This window comes from Leopardus geoffroyi, chromosome C3 (assembly GCF_018350155.1).
Source record: "Leopardus geoffroyi isolate Oge1 chromosome C3, O.geoffroyi_Oge1_pat1.0, whole genome shotgun sequence".
Classification (NCBI taxonomy): domain Eukaryota; kingdom Metazoa; phylum Chordata; class Mammalia; order Carnivora; family Felidae; genus Leopardus; species Leopardus geoffroyi.
In genome coordinates this window covers 130,713,704-130,733,389 of record NC_059338.1, presented here as the reverse complement: position 1 = coordinate 130,733,389, position 19,686 = coordinate 130,713,704, and the positions used below count along the sequence as shown (strand labels likewise).

The 19,686-nt window shown below is 37.1% G+C and overlaps 1 protein-coding gene across 16 annotated transcripts in view; it reads right to left on the bottom strand.

Moving 5' to 3' along the window:
• The window catches only part of STAU2 (staufen double-stranded RNA binding protein 2), a 310,752-nt gene that overhangs the window by 88,826 nt on the left and 202,240 nt on the right, over nt 1–19,686 (bottom strand). For 14 of the 16 annotated variants that reach the window (XR_006706573.1, XM_045454902.1, XM_045454900.1 and 11 more), the window contains one exon: nt 13,884–13,997. The exons of 1 other annotated variant lie outside the window; for it this stretch is intronic. Coding sequence is in view for 14 of the 15 variants with exons in the window: in XM_045454902.1 (XP_045310858.1) it covers nt 13,884–13,997 (114 nt within the window). In the remaining variant the exon portion in view is untranslated. Of the gene's footprint in view, nt 1–1,672; nt 7,423–13,883; nt 13,998–19,686 lie in introns of those variants that run through there. One more of the 16 variants, XM_045454898.1, reaches the window with a different exon arrangement.

Here is a 19,686-nt window from a genome sequence, read left to right as displayed (position 1 = left end):
CACACACACACACACATATGGCATATATATATTGTAGTAACTCTGGATTTTGATGTTCCTGTCTCAGGGCTGTTGTTGTTCCTGTTGTTTTTCCACTATTAATTTGCTTGATTAAATGTATGCAATCCATCTCCCCAGGGCATGTGCTCCTTGTGTCTCTCTCTACTCAGTTTTTTAAAATTTCCTTTTGTTTTTATTTTTAAATCTGACTTTCTAGGAATGACCCTTGTGTCTGCATAGCTTAGTCAATTACTGATCATTAATTGTGCTCCAACACCTTAAGCCAATATAGCTTCTACTCTCTGCCAACGGAGCTGTGTTTGGGTTGGGAAGCTCATTCAAATTTCTGGCAGTTCTCAGGTCTGCCTGGGCATTTACTTTCTGCCAGACCCTCTTGCATCTCCTCTGCATACGTGCAGAATTTCACGTGCAGCAGGGATGATGTATAGATAGCTTGGGCCCTCTTTGGTCTCTCCTGCAGGTGTGTGAAGTCTGTTGGTCAGCCAGGAATATGTGCGGTTTACCAAGGCCCCTATCACTGTATCATTCCCTGAATCTCCCTGATAAATTTCTGGCTAGTCTGTTTGTCTATTGTTGACTCCAACCAAGACTGTAACGTCAGGTTCACAGAGTCATTAGCCAGCCTTTCCTATCTGTTTGCCATCAAGATATCCACTGTTATTCACAATGCCTATGGGCATAGGGTTTCTCACATTCTACTTTAAATCAAGTGAGGCCATTCCTCCAGTGAAACTGCTGGTTTTCATGGTTTTCCTCACCCTTGCAGAACTCCTAGGCTGACTGAGCCTCAAAGTGGGGCATGGGAGCAGCTCCAGACAGAAACACCACAGGACCCTACTTTTCTTACCTGAGGTCCAGTCATTTTTCTGTGAATAAATGCTTTTCAATTTGTTGAGTGTTTTTGGTCAATTTCCAGAGTCCTAAAATTGCTGTTCTTGATAATTTCGTCCAGTTTGCTTTTTGAAAATAATTGTCCAGCTCTCACTCTGCCATATTATATTGGTAGTGTGCCTTTAAAGCTATTTTTCATTGCTCTGCTTCTTTCTGTCATACTCAGCTGGTCACCAAGGTCTGCTGATTCTTTTTATGCAATGTCGCTCTGGGAGAGATGCTGTTTTTCTTGCCATTTGTAGAGACACACCCATCAAGATAACCAGCACTATTGTGGAAGCTTTCTTCCCCACTACAGTCAATCCTGCATCTGGCTATTAGATTGATCTTAGAGACACCAGCATAATCATATTCCCTGCTCCTGACTGAAGAATGGCTCTTTGCTGCAAAAACATAAAATGTGTACTACTTAACCTAGCTGTCAAAATGTACTCAACTGCCTTGATCTTATGCAACGTTATGTATTCCTGGAGCTCCCACCAAGTTAAGTTTTTCTTTCCCCACATAGTCCTTGCCAATTTCCATGTTTCTAATCTTTCTCATGTTGTTTCCCCTATGTGGGTAGCCCTTGTAATTTGTGTTTCAATTTTTGGTCCACCAACTCCTAAAAGAAGCTTAATCAGGTGAACTCTTCTGTTCTTGATCATTCCTCTATTCCACAGCTTTTCAATATTCACATATACATATATAGATTTTGTACACGTTTCTGACACTAAACATGTCAGTTTGCAATCAGTCAATTGTTTCTGTATGTGTTTTGTCGTTTCACCAATATTTATTTCCTTTTAAATGGGTTTTATTTTTTAAAGCATTTTCGAATCACAGTAAAATTGAACAGAGAGTACAGAAAGTTCCCATATATCCCATCTCCAACTTTGTATTACACTCAGTTTGAGGGCTTTCACAATTTACAAAATTGGAAATACTCCTTAGCATATAGTACAGTGATGGGCATGAAACTAGGGCTTAGTACGACTGCTGAATGAATAAAATGCTTCTTGATTTCCAATGGAAATTTTCAAAAATCGATTCAGAAAAATGGTCACTTTAGGATGTCTCTACCCTCCTCCCCTTGAAGAACTTAACTCGTCCATATACCTCTGAAAGCAGAAGTGATATTTGACATTTGTAATAATTTGTGGTATGAACACAAACCAATGAATTCAGACAACAAAACGGTCCTGAAAACTCCTGTTGGCCCAAGAAATGATCCATCAGTTGCTAGATGATGGAGAGGTCCCAGAGGTCCTGGACATAAGGCCACAATGGTAGGGGGTGAAATATGTGGCAGCAGCTATTTGCCAAGTATTATGAAAGCATTTAAACATTTTAACACTGGGTACAACCATATCAGAGAGCACAGACTGAACATCAGTTCCATGAACAAGTAAAATGGTATTCTCTGCATTTTATAATGACTGCAGAATAGAATATCTATAAAATGTACTTCTGTCAATCATAGGCAGTTTTGGATTTGAAGAGCAATGAGAACAATGAGTCTCTGTAATGCAAGGTGCGGACAAGGACAGAAAACAGTCAGAAGCCAACGTCAAGGGGTCAGTTAGGCAGTACAAGATCAAAGAGAACCAAAGTACTGGTAGGCTAAGACAAACCAACAGAGCAGACAGGTGGTAAGTAACCAGCAGTCAGAGTACAAGGGTCAGCCAAGCAGACAGTACGGATGTGCTAGGTAAGGAGACCAGCAAACAGGAGCCTAGGAAGCAGAAATGTAGCAGCAACGAGGCTCTGGCAGCCAAGCGAGTTTGTTCCTGAGCTGAAAAATTTCTTATTATGTTTCCTTCTATGGCAAGAACTGATGTGAGGCCATGACTTTTCTGCATATGAGGTTTAGTGAGCCAGGCAGGAAGCCTACTGCATATTAGTTCTCTGGAGTGAGAAATTTAAGTGTGGGTCTTGGTGTAATGGTGACACTTCTCACCAAAGGTACCAGAGGAGGGTAGCACGCCACTGGACTGCCTACGAAGGGTCACAGAGACGTTTTTTATCAGTACGTTGACCATTACTAATTTCACACATGTTAAATATTTGGGGGCTTAAAACTATCTTCAAATTCCTTCATCAGAGGATGCAAAGAGAAGCAAATTAACTAAAGGGTATTTTTAAAATATGTGATCTGAAAAGGCATTAGCTGCCAACTTAGAAACAAAGACAGCAGGCCAAATAACTGTTAGCAATGAAAGAAGAAAATTGGATTTCTGAAAAATAACTAGTTTGTCTAAAAAAGAATTTTGGAAATGGGGAGAGACATGACTTAATTGAAGGTGTATTACTAAGAGTAGGTTTCTGTTTTTCGGTTTTAAATAGTATAATAAATCATACACAACACCATAATTTGAGTTTACAAGGAAGGTAATACTCTTTAGGTTGTAAAAGTGACCTCCAGTGGGTAATAACGCTCTCAAATCTGTGGCCTGGGGGACTATATGCCATTGATCGTCACTTTAAAAAGTCTATATAGGCAACAGTTTTCCACTGTAACTTTCACATCCATTTAGCCAATTATATACATATGGTATTTATTGGTTTAATAATATATCTGGTTATGATTCATTAGTATGAACTGTTAACAGAAAGGTTTGTAGAATATTTCCCTAATGATCTTCAAATCAACTTCAAATATATGGATCTACAGAACAGTAGAAATATTAAATTCCTACTTAAATAATGTAAAATTGGAATACTGAATTAAAAATCAAGGAACTAATGGGGTGCCTGGGTGGCTCAGTCAGTCAAGCGTTTGACTTCGGCTCAGGTTGTGATCTCATAGTTTGTGAGTTCAAGCTCTGTCTCAGGCTCTGTGCTGACAGTGCAGAGCCTGGAGCTTGCTTCGAGTTCTGTCTCTCCTTCGTTCTCTGCCCCTCCCCCACCCCTACTCACACACTCTCTCTCTCTCAAAAATATATAAACATTAAAAAAGAAAAGTTTAAAAATCAAGTAACTACTGACATGGAGTTTGTATGCAGGTCCCAAGTTGACCAAAACTTATTAGGGAGAAAAATCTAGAAAATATTTTTGGTTCTATAATTTGTTGAGACCATGAACATGAAATTATCTTCAAAGAGATAATCTGTTGTGAAACACTGAGCTATAGGTAACTGGGGTACAGGTCAAATAACCACCCTAAAAATCATTTTTAGTGTAGTTGAGAAAAGTCAGGTTTTTAGAAACCTAAAATTTCACACTTTCTGTTGATTAAAATAGCTGTTAATCATCACTTCAGGAAAAAGTGGGAGAAAGAAAGCAATAAATTAAATTCGTGGGTTTTGACTGTAGTCCAAAATTAATTTTTGGGTAAAATTAATAAGTCACTTGTGGGCACAATATCACTGGATATGTGCACCCTCCTAGAAATGTGGTCATGCTATACTAAGCATAAATGGAATCATGAATCAGTTATAAAATATATAATATTTAGTCTTCTCACTGCCTTCCCCTATAACTCAGTGTTGGTTCTGGAAACTGCTTATACAGCTGAAATAAAAGAAGTGAAAGATCACCATGGAAACAAGAGAATATTCCCTACTACTTAAAAAAAAAAAAAAAAAAAAAAAAAAAAGTCCAGCTATGAAATGTTTCTAAATGGGATTTCAAAAGGAGACAAAAGTAACCTCCTTTGGTACAAACTTTCTTTCAATGCTCTGATGAATACTGATAAAGAAAGACTTATTATTCCCTTAGAGAATAAAATTGATTTCCACTGTAGAGTAAATAAATACAAAATTCACAATCAAGTCTAACTGTGCTGTAATAGGGGAACTATTTCCAGAAAACTGGCTCCTTTCTGAAAGAGAATGAACTCTGAATGCCCATGTTTAAAATAACCATTTGATACAAATTTCAAAAGGTGAATGCCTAATGTTTCTTCCTTCTAGTCCCGGAATTAGACCAGCAATTTTTTTCCTGTAAAGTGGCAGATACTAAGTATCTCAGGCTCTGCAGGTGACAAGGTCTCTGTCGTAACCACTCATCTCTGCTGTTGTGGAGTAAAAGTGGCTATAGACAATACCCAAGTGAATAAGCATGACTATTTTCCGATGAAACTTATTTATGGGCACTAAAATTTGAATTCCATATAATTCTCATATGTCATGAAATATTATTCTTCTTTTGATCTTTTTTCCAATCATTTCAAAATCTAAAAACCATTCTTAATTCAAGCGGTAGCATGGATTTGGCCTGCAGGTCACAGTTTGCTGACTCCTGTTCTAGACCATCCATGAGTGATAAACTATCCAGTGGTGAGAAGTTGTTCCTACTCACTTCCTGCTGATTTTTTTTGAAGATATGACTGAATTTATAACTGTGTGTGGTGACAGATGTTAGCTAAATTTATTATGACAATCATTTCACATAAAATGTTGTATACTTAAAACTAATACCATGTTATATATATCAATTATATCTCAATTAAAGAAAATCTAAAAACAAAAACAAAACACTATGTGAACTACTGGGCCAATTATTGAAATATAAAATGTAAAGGAAAAAAAAGATATGATTAAATTCCTTAACCACAATATATACTTGTGTAAAATGGGAATTTCATAAAATAAAGTTAAAAGTCAGAAGAAATTTTTTTCCTATAATCATGGGATACGTTTCAAGTAGAGGAAATATTCTGAAATATTTCAATATAAAAAAAATCAGTATATATGAAAACAATTTCTCGAAGCAAACATTAAAATTGATGTGTCTTTCTAATATCTCTCTTAGCACCCTATTTCATAAAAAGTAAATGAAAATCAGGTTACATTTTGAATTTTGGCAGCTCCGGGACCTCGTGGAAGCTGTCAATGGCAGTGATCATTCCCTCTCTGTCAACACCCCATGGCACTCAGCACTCTGGCTTGATGTGCGGAAAAGAAAAACAGCTGAAGTTCAAAACTGACACTGAATCTATGTAACACAAAGAATTCCTGAACCCTATTACAGATACCTCTAGGATGATGACATGGGGTCTGTTATTATACAATGTCACTTAAGTGTGTCCTTTATGTTAATAAAAAAAATAAAAAAATAAAAACTTTGTCTTAGGTAATTGTTGCTCCAAACTATGAAGTTCGTGTCTCTTTATATTCTGAGGACTGCAGTCCCCAGTGACATCATTCAGTGGATACCGACTTATGTACTACAATACGGAATGCTAGAATCAGGAGGCAGGCTCTTGAACTTGAAGAAAGCAATTCAGGACACTGAGAAGAACGGAGGCTTATGCATAATAGGTTACAAAAATTAAAGATTACAAACAGATCAGTGGAAGAATTACTGACAGATTCCAAATGCTACATATACTCAGTTACATATACTCAGAGTACGCAAACACTCAGATGTCAACATACGAAAGTACCAGAATGCTTTCACAAATAATGTCCTTATAAGGCACCATGAGAGAAAGCATACTAGGACAAACATTGTACTTCTCTCACTAGTTCTACCAAATGAGTTCTACCAAATCCAAGTTATTCTAATTTTCTTAGAAATCCAATTCAATTCCATCCTATAAACATGAATTGAGTGCCTCCTACATGCCAGAGCATAGACAAGGAGAATTCAAAGGTGAATAAGACATTGCCCTGCACCTCCAAGAGGTTACTGCCCAGCAGGGTCCACCAATATGAAAAACAATGGGAAGATAGTTTGATAGGTTTAACAATGGAATAACACAGAAAGTAGATTTGGGGAAGGCCTATTGACTGCCACTGACAGCTTGGTTGGATCTGATGGATACAACAATTAAAGTTCCTATTATGAGCAAGGAGAGAATGGCCCAGGCAGAGGGAACAGTGTAGACAAAGACACAGATGCAAAAGAGCATGAGATATGGGAACTCAATACTGCCAGAACATAAAGTGTGGGTTTTAGTTAGGTACAGGGTGAATGGTGAAGGATGAGATTGGAGACAAGGGCAGGGACCAAATCATAATGCCCGGAGACCTGTGCTATGCAACACATACGTGGTACTGAGCACTTGAAGTGTGGCTAGTCCAAAATGAAACATATGAGAAATGGTTAAATACCTCAATAATGTAAAAAGCTGATTGTATGTGGAAGTGATACTTTGGATATATTGGGTTAATTAACGTATATTATTAAGATCAAGTTCACCTGTTGTTTTTTTTAATGAGTCTGAGAGAACATTTCGAATTATACAATGTGGCATTTAATTCCTCATGTAGTAGTCTCTGTAGTTGATTCTTCAACAATCATTTCACCCTAAGCATTTAGACTCATGGTGATCTCAGGGCACCTGACTGGCTCAGTCAGTAAAGCATGTGACTCTTGATCTTGCGGTCATGAGTTCAAGCCCTATGTTGGGTGTAGAGATTGCTTAAAACATAAAAATCTTAAAAAAGAAAAAAAAAATCTCATAGTGATCTCATTGTCTCTTGCCAGCAACTGTTTGGAGATGGGCTTGTGAATGACTCAATCCAGGCATGCACCATGAAGGAAAGATGGCTGGAGGAGTTCCTGATATAGATGTCTTTGCTCCTAAAAGGAGATACAGTAAGATCAGATCTCTCATCTTCTTTTAAATGTGGATACACTGCCAGTGACACAGAGAACTACTGTGGCCATCTTTCCATGAATCAGAGGATGAAGCAGAGCTAAGAAATGGAATAACCTGAGTCCTTGTTGACATTGCTAAGCTACTTTATCAACCAACCCTGGGATTCACCCTTCCTCTGAACTTCCTGTTATGGGAGATAACAAGGTTCCTTATTGTTTAAGCCAGTATGAGTCAGGTTTTCTGCTCCTTGTAGCCAAAAGCATCCTAACTGATCCACTCCATCAGACTAACGCTTACCTCAAGGGAAAGAGACTATATATGTACTATCATTTAAGACCATCTAGCACTATAAAAGTTCTGTGTATAGTCTATAATCAATCCATGCATTATTGTTGTGATAATATATACTATCACATATGTGTCATATCACATTAATTAATCAGGAAAGAAAAACCTATGAGCAGACTTTAACTAAACAAAAGTAGAAGAGAATACCCTTTAGATTTGGATTTGTAACTTGTTCCATGTACTTCATGGTTGTCCTTTCACTGAGAGGTTGGCCTTGAATTCCAGTCAAAGCACCCACACTGGCAACACCTCAGCTTGGTATGCAAAGATGGACATACATTTTTACAGGTGATGTAGCAAATGAAGCAAATATACGAACACTATAGTTTATACCTCATAGAATTATTATGAGAATCAATCAAAATAATGGATGTAGAGCCTAGCACAATATCTGGTACAGAGTTAACACATTTAATATAAATTTGGTTCCTGTTTCATTTATCTTGTAGCATTGCTCATTTCATAAATTCTTAGAATTTATGAAATGTGCTAATTGTGCTTTGTCTTTTATATATATGTATATAAATGTGCTGATTATGCTTTGTATGTATATGTATGTATATGTACATAAATATACTAATTATGCTTTGTCCTTTATATCATAATCTCATCTTATGTTGACGAGAAGTCAAATTAGAGCAAATAGTAATTTACATGTTATATACTACATGGGTGAGTTAGTGCTTGGTTAGGTGGTTGATTTATTCCTTTTTTATATGAAGCAAGTGAGTTCCAAAGCTAACCTGAACACAATAAGGTAGGCAGTGATAAACCACATAACTAGAAACTAAGCTACAGTATTTTAACTCATCTACATCTGCCTACCCAATGCTGGTGAGATTGGTGAGATTAATAATGCAGTCTAAATGAAGGTGAATAAAATAAAATATAAGGACAGGGAAGGAAGTTTATGATTTTGAGTCTGTACCTGGAAGGTGACCGATTTAAGCAAAAGAGAAAGAGTAAACAGGACTCAGTAACATCCAAGCACGATGAAGAAAGATGTAGAAAGTGTCAGGCCACAAGGAGAGAGGAAAGAATATTTGGTGAATTATAACCAAGCTAGAAGATTCCAAAAACCTTTCTGCATTATTATAAATGATTCTGCTTTTAATAATATATACTAACCAATATAAATTTAATTTCAAAATAGGATATATTGAAAAACACTCAGCAAAACCCTCACTAGCTTAATCTTACCGAATAAATGTGCTCTTTACCCAACTTATGAATAAGGATGACTGCTCTTCATTGAAACCACCATATGCTCTGCAGATTTTAAATTTCACAGGATGATGAACTCACTGAAGCCTACATTAAGTTAGTTACCTAGCCTATTACGAAGACTAGAAGTTAGTTATCTTTGGATGCTCTACTATCTAGTGCAATATTCCCACAGAGTTGTTCAGTTGACAAATTTTTGCTATATTTGTTAAAATACTTAAGATATTTTTCTAAAAAACATTTAAAAAGAAAATCACCATCTAGAAATTTAAACTGTTTTTATTCTAGACAATTAAACATTCAAAACTAATGTAAATTAATAGTATCACATTTGCTACAATGAATAAAAGCAAACGTGTAGAACATTTTCACCCAGATCTCACCAGGACGCCCAGGCAGCAACCAGCCTGAACGACTGCCTACTCTCTGGATGAGAATTCAAAGTTCCCAAATGGGAAATGCTGGCGTACAGATCCTTTCTCTGAAGTCAGACAGGGGCAGGCTTAGACCACTTTTGGAGACTAATAATTATTCTAGGAAGTCTGAAGCGGGCCTTAACTAACCACTGGTATTTGGAGAAGCTCTAAACTAGGCTCTAAGTTAAATTTAGTGCATTCTAAGGTGGATCCAACATATTCAGAGCATACAGGAAAGGAAAGGGGATGTCATGTCTCCACATTTCCCTGGGGTCAATACCATACATGGGTCAATGATAAAGGAATGAAACTGGCTTTTTTTTTTTTTTAAGTTAGGTTTATTGAGGTATAACCTACATACAGTAAAATTTACCCTTTTTACTAAAAGCGTACAGTTCTATAAGTTTAATAAGTGTATAGTCATGTTCTACCACCACAATCAAGATATAGCACATTTCCATTGCCCTTCAAAATTCTCATGACAACTTATGGTCAATCCTTCCTCAGCCCCTGTTTTCTGTCTCTAAAGTTCTGCTTTCTCCAGAATGTCATACACATCAAGTCCACAGTATGTTGCCTTTTGATTTCTGGTTTCTTTCATCTGTCATGATATAACTGGCAACAAAGCGAAAGAGACCTGGACACTGAGTGAAACGGAGAGTGGTAGGAATTGAAACTGGAGAGGTGGAAAGGGCCAAATCACATAGGGACTTAAATGCCGTAACAAAAGTTTTGGATTTGTACTAGGTGTGATGGGAAAAGCCACTGGAAGGTTCTGAACAGCTGAAAATCTGATCGGATTAACTTAAAAATAATTCTGGCTACTGCACGGAGGATAGACCACAATGGAACAGAAGCAGAAAACAAGGAATCTAGTGTAAAGACTACTGCAGTTGCCTGGATTAAACAGGATAGGGGCATCTGGCTGGCTCAGTCAGTGGAGCATGCAACTGTTGATCTTGGGGTTGTTAAGTTCGAGGCCCACACTGAGTGGAGAGATTACTTAAAAACAAAATGTTTAAGGGCGCCCGGGTGGCTCAGTCAGTTGAGTGTTCAACTCTTGATTTCAGTTCAGGTCTTAATCTCACGGCTTATGAGATGGGACCCTGTGTTAGGCTCTGCACTGCCAGCATGATGCCTGCTTGGGATTCTCTCTTTTGCTCTCTCTTTATTGCTCCCTCTCTCTCCCCTTCACTCTCAAAATAAATAAATAAATATAAAATAAAATAAAATAAAATAAAATCTTTAAAAAAACCCAAAAACCATGATAGTGACTATAAGGGCAACAATGAAGGTAGTGAAAAGTAGTCAGATGATAGATATAATTCAAAGGGATACTGGGACTGGATGTAGCATGTGAGGAGGAGAGAGGAGGCAAAGATGCTCCAAGGAGCTTGGCTTGAGCAACAAGGTAGGTGATGGTGTTGTTTACCAGGATGGGTAAAAAGAAAGGACAGGGGTGAAGGGAGAGGCAGGTTTGTTGGTGGGAGAATTAAAAGCTGCATACATTTGGACGTTGGTCAGCATACAGATGATACTCTATCTCCCTCCTGACCATTCTGCAGATCTGTATGGACCTTTGATAGAGATACTTCACAGTCCTTGTCCTCTCACTCCTTAATACAGTGAGTGGATACACTGAACAATATATTTAGTCTCCATTTTGCTGAGTTCCTAGGGTTAAATCTAAAAAACTAAGGTAGCCTGTAAATGGTCAAGGCTAGAGAGCTCTTCCATTTGTCACCTTCATTTTCCACATAGATAAGAACAACAGGAGTTTGTTTTAAGAGGGGTCGCCTCTAAATTTTACATATTTTTTCTCAGAATACTTACTCTGTTCATTAAATTATGTTGGCTCAAATGAACTAAGGATAGAACACGTTCTGTAAGTGACTGTAGTTTTTCTTGCTTTAAAATGTTTTCCAGTATTTACTGGTTAACAGGTGAAAAAGCCATTTAGTGGTACATCCTTTCCAACTTATGAAATCAAGTTTATGCTTTCGGTATGGTGAAGAAGTACTTTTTGCGTAGACAGACGCTGAGTATGAGGAAAGTGTAAGGGCAACATAATGCGGAAAAGCAGAGGATGTGCAGTAGAGATTTACTGTGCCTCCTTCCCTCAGGGAGCCCGAGAATCCAAGCACAAGGGAGGAGTACTGATCACACTGTACTTCATTCGCACCTCTGAGGCCACTGAAGTAGAGTGTTTAATGTACAGAATGACCAATCCAGTCACAGCTCCATTCATTCATCCATCTATCCGTCCAGCTTCCGTCCATCCACCTGACCATTATCAACAAATTTCCTGAAAGTCTTTTTTTCTCTTAAAATTTCATGCAAATTCATCAACTCTAATGCAACTGTATTTGCTTTAATATAGAAATGTCTTTATTTACTTACCATTGCGTAAAACTGACATTCCAGTAGATGTAGTGTAAGACCTCTACGTATATGTGTGCAGGTTGTGTGCTGAACACCTTGTGGGGTGGGGGGTGGGAAGACCATTCATGCTGTAGTTCTTGTGGATTTGGACAGCGGTAAATTGCCTTGAGGAAGAAGCATCTTTTTTTCTAACCTGTAAAGGTGCCATATGGGCTAACACTAGCCCAGAACTTTACCACATGGACTTGGCACAAGCCTGAACCAGCCTCATTATTTTATTCATGAAGAAGCCAAGCTCCAAGAGGCAGAGAGACAAGTTCCCACAGCTACTTCATGGCAAATCTAGGTTTGATCTCGGTCTCTATTCCCATTCCAGTGCTCTTGTACAGCAGCATGCTGCCTCTGCTAACAATGGGTTGCTCTTCTCAGGTGTGTGGCTTTCTGAAACACTTTCATGTCTTTGCTCAGCCTAACAGGCAGCCTTTGCAGGATGGTTATCTCATGCTGCTCTTGCATGTGTTTCTGCCATGAATGGATACAGAGATACAGCAGCAGCTCGACTTGTTGGCAAATACTCAAAGTCATAAAGTTGCTAGTTTGCAAGCTCCACGAGAGCAGGAACCATGTCTAACATTCTTATCACTTATCCTTAGCACCTACCATATAGCTAAGTTACAGTTTTACACAGGGAAACACAATACTTTCTATCAATTAGCTTAGGTCATGTCCCTCTAATTCCTGCTGCACTCTCTTCTGCAGCTAGAGCAGAGGTCAGTGCCAAACTCTGAGAAGCACTGGAGTAATCTCCAAGCTGCTTTCGAAGTCAATATGCTATTAACTGTTTATTATTAGTGGGGCTTATTCAGCCAGGAGCAGGAAGATCAGTCACAGAACCAGAAAATGGCAGCCCTGGAATGGATCCTGCAAGCCATCTAACCAACTCCTTCATTTAACAATCTAGAAAACATTCCTCTCCCAAAGAAAGGGCAGAATCCACTCAGGTAGCTGCAGCTAACTCACGCCGTGGTTAGTTCCTAGAACGCATTTTTTCTGCCTAATTTAGTTGCTTTTTCCTCAACACCAATCAACAAATGATGATCGGAAGGAAACCCCACAATGACAGAGACATTATGAACTAGGGAAGTGCGCCATTAAGGATGTCTTTTTTGAGCTGGGTGATAAATCATGTGTTTGAGAAGATAAACTACTATGTTCTTTTATTCTTTCCATGCAAGGGTACTACTCAGAGAGAAGAAAAAAAAGACTAGTCAGGCAAGACTATTAGAAGTCTTCAAATTTACTGAGAAATGGATATAAAAGTGAGTTACCATTGTTCTGCATATGAATAGTTAATTTAGAAAGCATAGCTGGTTAGTCAAACTGTAAATCGTGTATGTGTATTTATTTTTACTCCAAACTAGAAATTCTATGACCTCGATCATTAGTCTAGTCTAATCTGATGATTATTTTAATTGAAAATACGTATTATGTTATAAACAGGATATTTTTTTTTGCAAGCTGCTATCTAAACAAGGGAATTTGTTATTAAGAAATAATTACTTTTCAGATTTTAAGCTGTAATTCAGAAATAAAACCTTAAAAATAGAAACAACACTGCAGTGTCATTTAAATAAGATCTCAAATTATGGGAGTAAGGTGATGATTCTGAAAGTTCAGTTATTTTATACACATTCTAGAATATTGAGCTCTCTTCAACAGAACTGAATGAGTATATTACAGTGAGCCCCTAGTGTTAATCTATGTTGTTTATCTAACCCTGCTTCCTATATGTAATTTTTAAACACGAAAATAACTTGTAGGGCAAATATAAGAGAATTTTGTATTTTAATTAATAATGAACTACCCACTAGAAGTCTAAAATAATTTAAATCTCCCAAGATCTTGGTTTCCCAACCCCCAAATTTTGGATTTTTAAAAATTCTAGCAGATGGTGCTAGTGGGTAATGTATTAGGGAAAGCAAAGCTGTAGGTGTGCACATAACTTCCATTTTGATGGTCTCTGATTTCTCAGTTGGGCCATAGTGCAGCAAAATGGCAGTGGCAAATTATACCTGATCATGGCTGGCTTCAATGGAGCTTCCAATAGCATGGAAAGTCATCTGCACAGGGGCTAATGTCAGACAGGTCACACACTCTTTGCCACTTTGTCTATCACAGTAGTGAACCTATAACAGAACACATGCAGTCTGCTGAACGCCACTTGTAAGAGGGAGCCAGATGCAATAGGTCCTTTCCAATAGGTCTAGATTTCCAGAAAAATTCAAATAATTTATGCAGAATATACTTCAAATATTTAAAAAGCTATCAAGGACCTTCCGATATCCAGGGAAAATCTATTAATTCCATTTTAAGTACTTTTGAGGTTTTAAAAGAGTTTCGGATATGCTTTATAAAATGCTTTACAGTGTTATAGCTAGTAGAAAAATTCACAATTAAATACCATACCTATCTTTACAGTCCAGCTTTTCATAATGCATCATGCATAAAAGACTCAAGGGTAAGCATAAGTCAAAGTTCACTGGATTCCAATGGAATTTTGTCAACCTGAATTTTTGTTCATCTTTGACTCTACATGTGTGTGATTGCCAGTTAACTGCCAGTGATGTTCTTCTATTTCTACATTACAGTATACCCTATAAAACCACTGCTAAATATATATAGACATCACTACCTCATGTTCTGCTTGAAATTGACATTGTAATCAAATTGAATTAAAGTGAAATGATTTTTAATGTACAAACCAAAATAAAGTTACTATATTATTATTTTTCTTTTAGTTAAACACAACCAACCATTATTAAAACCACATGTAAGACATTCCATATCAGAGGCAGGGTAAATGGGGGTAGAGGGAAGTGTGAGTCCATCTTCCCAGTGGGAAAATTTCCATCCTCTCATTTACCTACTTTCAGAAAAGTTCCTTCCAGCAGTTTTTATTTTCATTCTAAGCTAACAAAGTAAAAATAGCATTGCTTTTGTGATTAATGAAACGTGCCTATAGAATGGGATTCTTACTGATTGTTTTATAGGGAAAATTGGTTTTATTAGTTATAACTTGCTCAAACTGTTAAATTTACATAGATCTAGGCTAAAAGCTTAGGTGAAAATCTTGAATTTGTGAGGAAGAAAATTAAAATACACATATCAGTTCCCTGTGGCTTAATTCTAACTGCTGCATGATAATATCCATAATATACCTTTGTTATAGATAATGGTCCACGTATATTTTGTTATGGATAATATATATCTGACTGAAAATGACAACAATATGGATCTTGGTCTAATAGGTTAATAATTGAACATTTTTAAAGCAGTAGGGTTGTTAAGATTCACCATCAGTTTCCCTGAAGGTAGGGAAACATCCTGGAATCTATAAAAAGTAGTTTAGAGTTTAAATCAAGGCAATATACAAAGCTTGTTTCCAAAGTACTTTAAAGATTTTATGATAAAAATATTTTTTTCCAAGTTAACTTTGGGGGAAAAGATTTGACAGCAGTTCTAAATCACTGCACTATGCCTCCTAAGCAAGTTGAAAGGTCACTCAGTATATATGAGTTCAAGAATGTGGAAGTGTTGTTTACTATGCATCAGCTAAATATGATGGGGGGAATGAAACTTATCACATAACAGCTTTATGCAAAAGCCAATAAATGGTGACACTAAAATAGCTACAGTTCACAGCTATTTATGGTACCATTAAAGTATTATGTCTGATATAGTGCTATTATAAAACATGCTTTTTAAAATAAAATATAACCGCCCTTTGACATGAATTGAAAATCTGTATGAAAGACATGACACTTCCCTAAATACTCAAATTGATAGTGAATACACTTATATGTCAGCCAATTTACTGCACTTCTAGTCTTGTTCTAGAGAAATGAAGATTATAAAGGACAGAAATACCACAAGACAATCCTAGTAGAAAATATAAACTCCCAACTGCATTTCCATCCATGGCTTAGACACTATTACTGAAAGATTTAACTTTCTCCTAACTGTATACAATTCACTGTAAGCCTGCACTACCCTATGAAATATTATGCATCCTGCAGACATTCAATATTGGTGAACATGTATAACCTGTACATAACATAAATGTAGAGGTGTGAGTTTGCACATAGCTTCAAAGCAAATGTCAGAGCATCCAGTGAATGTGACAGAGATTGCTAATTATCCTCCAATATTCTTCCTCAGTAATTCCCAGCTGGCTACTTAAATGCTCAGAATAAAGTTCATATTTCTCAGCCTCCCTTGCATGTGGTTGAGTAGAACGTAAATGTAACAGCTTCCTGGAAACTTTAAAAAGACATTTCAAGCGTGTGCCTTTTGCTCTTATTCTTGACTCGCTTTGTCAACCTGCTTGAAATGCGGGTGGATGTTAGCATCTTTTTACCATAGGACAAAGGCAGAAACCTAGAGATGGTAGGATGGTGAGTAGGCAGGATCCTGGGTCCCTGAAGACTTGATGGAACAGAACCATCACACTAGCTCTGGACTGCAAACTTACAGACCTTTATGACAAAAGAATAAACATCTATTTTATTTAAGTCACTGGGCTTTTTATCACTTACAAAAGAACCTAATCCCAGGGGGACTTTTCCTGCTGCCCCAGAACTGACACCAGGACCCACAGCCAACAACAAAAGGATCTCTAAGGAGCTGCCAACATTTAGGGCAGGGACAGAGGGAACTGGAAGAAACCAAATGCTGCCTCAAGAAAATCATGAATATCATCTACATGGAAGCCAGTAGGGAATGAAACCAGGCTAGGGTGGCATCTTCCCCTACCCTGGCCCCCTCCTGGCTTCCCAACATCAGAGTAGTAAGGCCATGAAATGAAGCAGGCGGATGGGGTGCCTAGGTGGCTCAGTCGGTTAAGTGTCTGACCTCAGCTCAGGTCATGATCTCACAGTTCATTTCAAGCCCTGCATTGGGCTCTGTGCTGGCAGCTCAGAGCCTGGAGGCTGCTTCTGATTCTGTCTCCCTCTCTCTCTGCCCCTCCCCTGCTCACACTTTGTCTCTGTCTCTCAAAAATAAATAAATGTAAAAAAAAAAAAAATGAAAAAAAAAATGAAACAGGTGGAGTATGGCAGAAGAGGTCTCAAAAGTCCCCACCCCACCGACCACAAAGACCACAAATATTCAAAGGCACCGAAGTGAGAGGAAGAGAAAAAGAAATCATTGCCCACCCTCCCTCCTCCAAGTGTCTTGAGCCAATCAACTGGCTTGCAATGCTGGGGATCGGAGTTTGGCATTTTACAGTGAACCAGACTCAATTTTTAAAATTAAAGGTAACCAGATATAAAGGAACATGAATGGGAGATCTGACAGAGCATGGAGGAAAGTGGTGACTGGAGAAATATAAAATCACTCCACGTGTGTACCTTCACTGCACTGAGACTGCCCAATAAACCAGATAAAAACTATGCGAAAAATACAAGAAACTAGTGATTGAGGACACAGTTCCAAATTAAACAAAAAGTAATAATATACAGAAAAGAGGTCTTAAGGAAGAGTCACATGTTACACACCACTCCACATCAGCCAGTCATAAAAATAAGTTTGATATGGCTCTTTTTAGTTATATATTTTCTTCTTGGATATAACAACATTAAAGTTCATAAAATTGTAAATGTCAAAAAAAATGTGTGAATGACATTTTGAAATTCATCCTCTGGCACAGAAAAATGCTTCTTATGATTTCAACAGAAGCCAGAATTCTGAGGACCACTAGCCTGAAATAATTAGGGTAATAAAATCATACTACATTCTGTAAGGCACAAATCTTTAGAACCGACACAGCAAAATCTGTTGTAACAGAGCAGTGTGTTCCTACAAATGTGGCTCTAAAAATTCCACTATGCAATGTCACAGGACCTTGATTTTGATTAAAGAAAAAGTTATATAAAGATAATTTTAGAAGACTACAAAAGTCATCTCCTATTGTACTTTAAGATTTACTATTTACAAATCATATCATTTTGCTATCTTTGGTACTTTAAAATGTAAGCAATTGATCTTGACGTTTATAATGTTATAGTTCTTGTTCTCAATTTATAACACTATCAACTAACACTTTGTTTCTTTCTCATGGATTTAAAAAAATTATTCCATGAAAAGATGGGCCAAAAATTTCAATATATGTAAATTAAACATGTGCCTTCCTTTGAAATTTGCAAATCTATGATAATTTTTATTTTAAAATAAGTTTCCTAGTTTGACTTGTAATCACATAAACCCAGATGAGATGCTGTAGTTGTGCATTCTAATACTAACTTTGCCAGTCCAGAGATTTCTCTTTCCTGAAGGGAAGACAAGCTACTCCAACTATTCATATAATTTAAAAAGTAAAGAAAACTACTATAAAACCTTAGAGTAATTTACACTAAAAGCTACATATGTACATTTTTTCATGCCCACTTGTAACTATGAGGGGGCATCCAAATGAAAATGTAAATTCCCTACCTCCTACCTCCAAAAAAAAAAAGAGTTGAATCAAACTGTTTCCTGCAGGGCTGAAACTCCTTGATGTTGCAGGACTACTAAATATTTTACTAATCTCAGCAGGAAACTGGTTAACTGCTTGTTTGTCAGATGTTTTTAATGGTCACCCACTGTGGGACAAAAATGAGAAGGGTATGAAAAAGACCCATGTTTAAAGACCGTTGCTCTTTGGATCACTAAGGAAAGATAAAGGCCTGTATATTCATATGTGATACCTAACAGAATCACTGTATCAAGAAAACGTGTGTGATTAGCACACCTCGAGTTCATGAACCGTGGGGCAGAGATCCCATTCCAGCCACTGCACAGATGCTCTGCATGAGCAATAAAGGCTGTAAGGAGCCAAAGAGTGACCGTCTCAACACTGGAACTTAGGATAAGGATGTCAAAACACGCTGGACTTTTGCAGTGTCTGCACAGTGGCCGTACAAAAGACCTGTATCTTTATTAACACAAAAAAACAGCATTTTCTTGGCAAAGTGTGAAACAGTATTACTTGATAAATATTGCCCTAATAAATAGCGTCAGTTGGTATTAAATGTTCTTAGCTGCTTTTTTAGATCACTTGATGACATGTAAATCATCTTATTTGGGTCAACTAGGGTAAACAGTAAAAAGCTACATTATGTTAGTTATTTAACTAATGAATTAATTTATATGTAATAGATAAAATGAGTTTCTCCATGAAAATCACTTAGAGCAATGCCTAGATCACGGTTAGCATTAAAATAAATATATTAGATATTCTTCTTACTACAATTATAATACATCCCATAATAATGTACTAAAAGACATGACATGATATATAATCATTAAGAATAATATTATATTAGTATAATGCCTGTCACTGACGTTCTCTAAAATTTTTCCCAATCCTTTTCATAACTAAAATCAACTCCTTTGTAACTAAAATGTAAATATATATTTAACATGCTCAGTCATTTACCTGTGTTTTAGCTGTTTGAATAACCTGTTTTACTCTGCATGCAATATGCTTGTCACATTAACATCTCTAAAGGGATAAGTGAATGAACAAAATCACATTGTAAAGACTGAGACTCAACTTGTAATGATCTTTTCTCTCTCTAAGAAATTCTATGCTTGGGATAAGCTTTGAGAGTTACAAGGCTATATTTGGCATACAAAATCTAATAGGGATGTATAGATTTATTTCTAGTGTGGGTCACAGATAAAAATTGCCTAGCAAATTCAACAACAGATGTGTTATCTGTATTGTCAAGGGAGATAAATGCATTCTTACTTTAAGGGATGAGCATGTACAAGACAAAAATCCTAAATGTTTTTTCTTTGGTTTTTAGTTTCCACTTACTATGCCAGTGGAAGTTT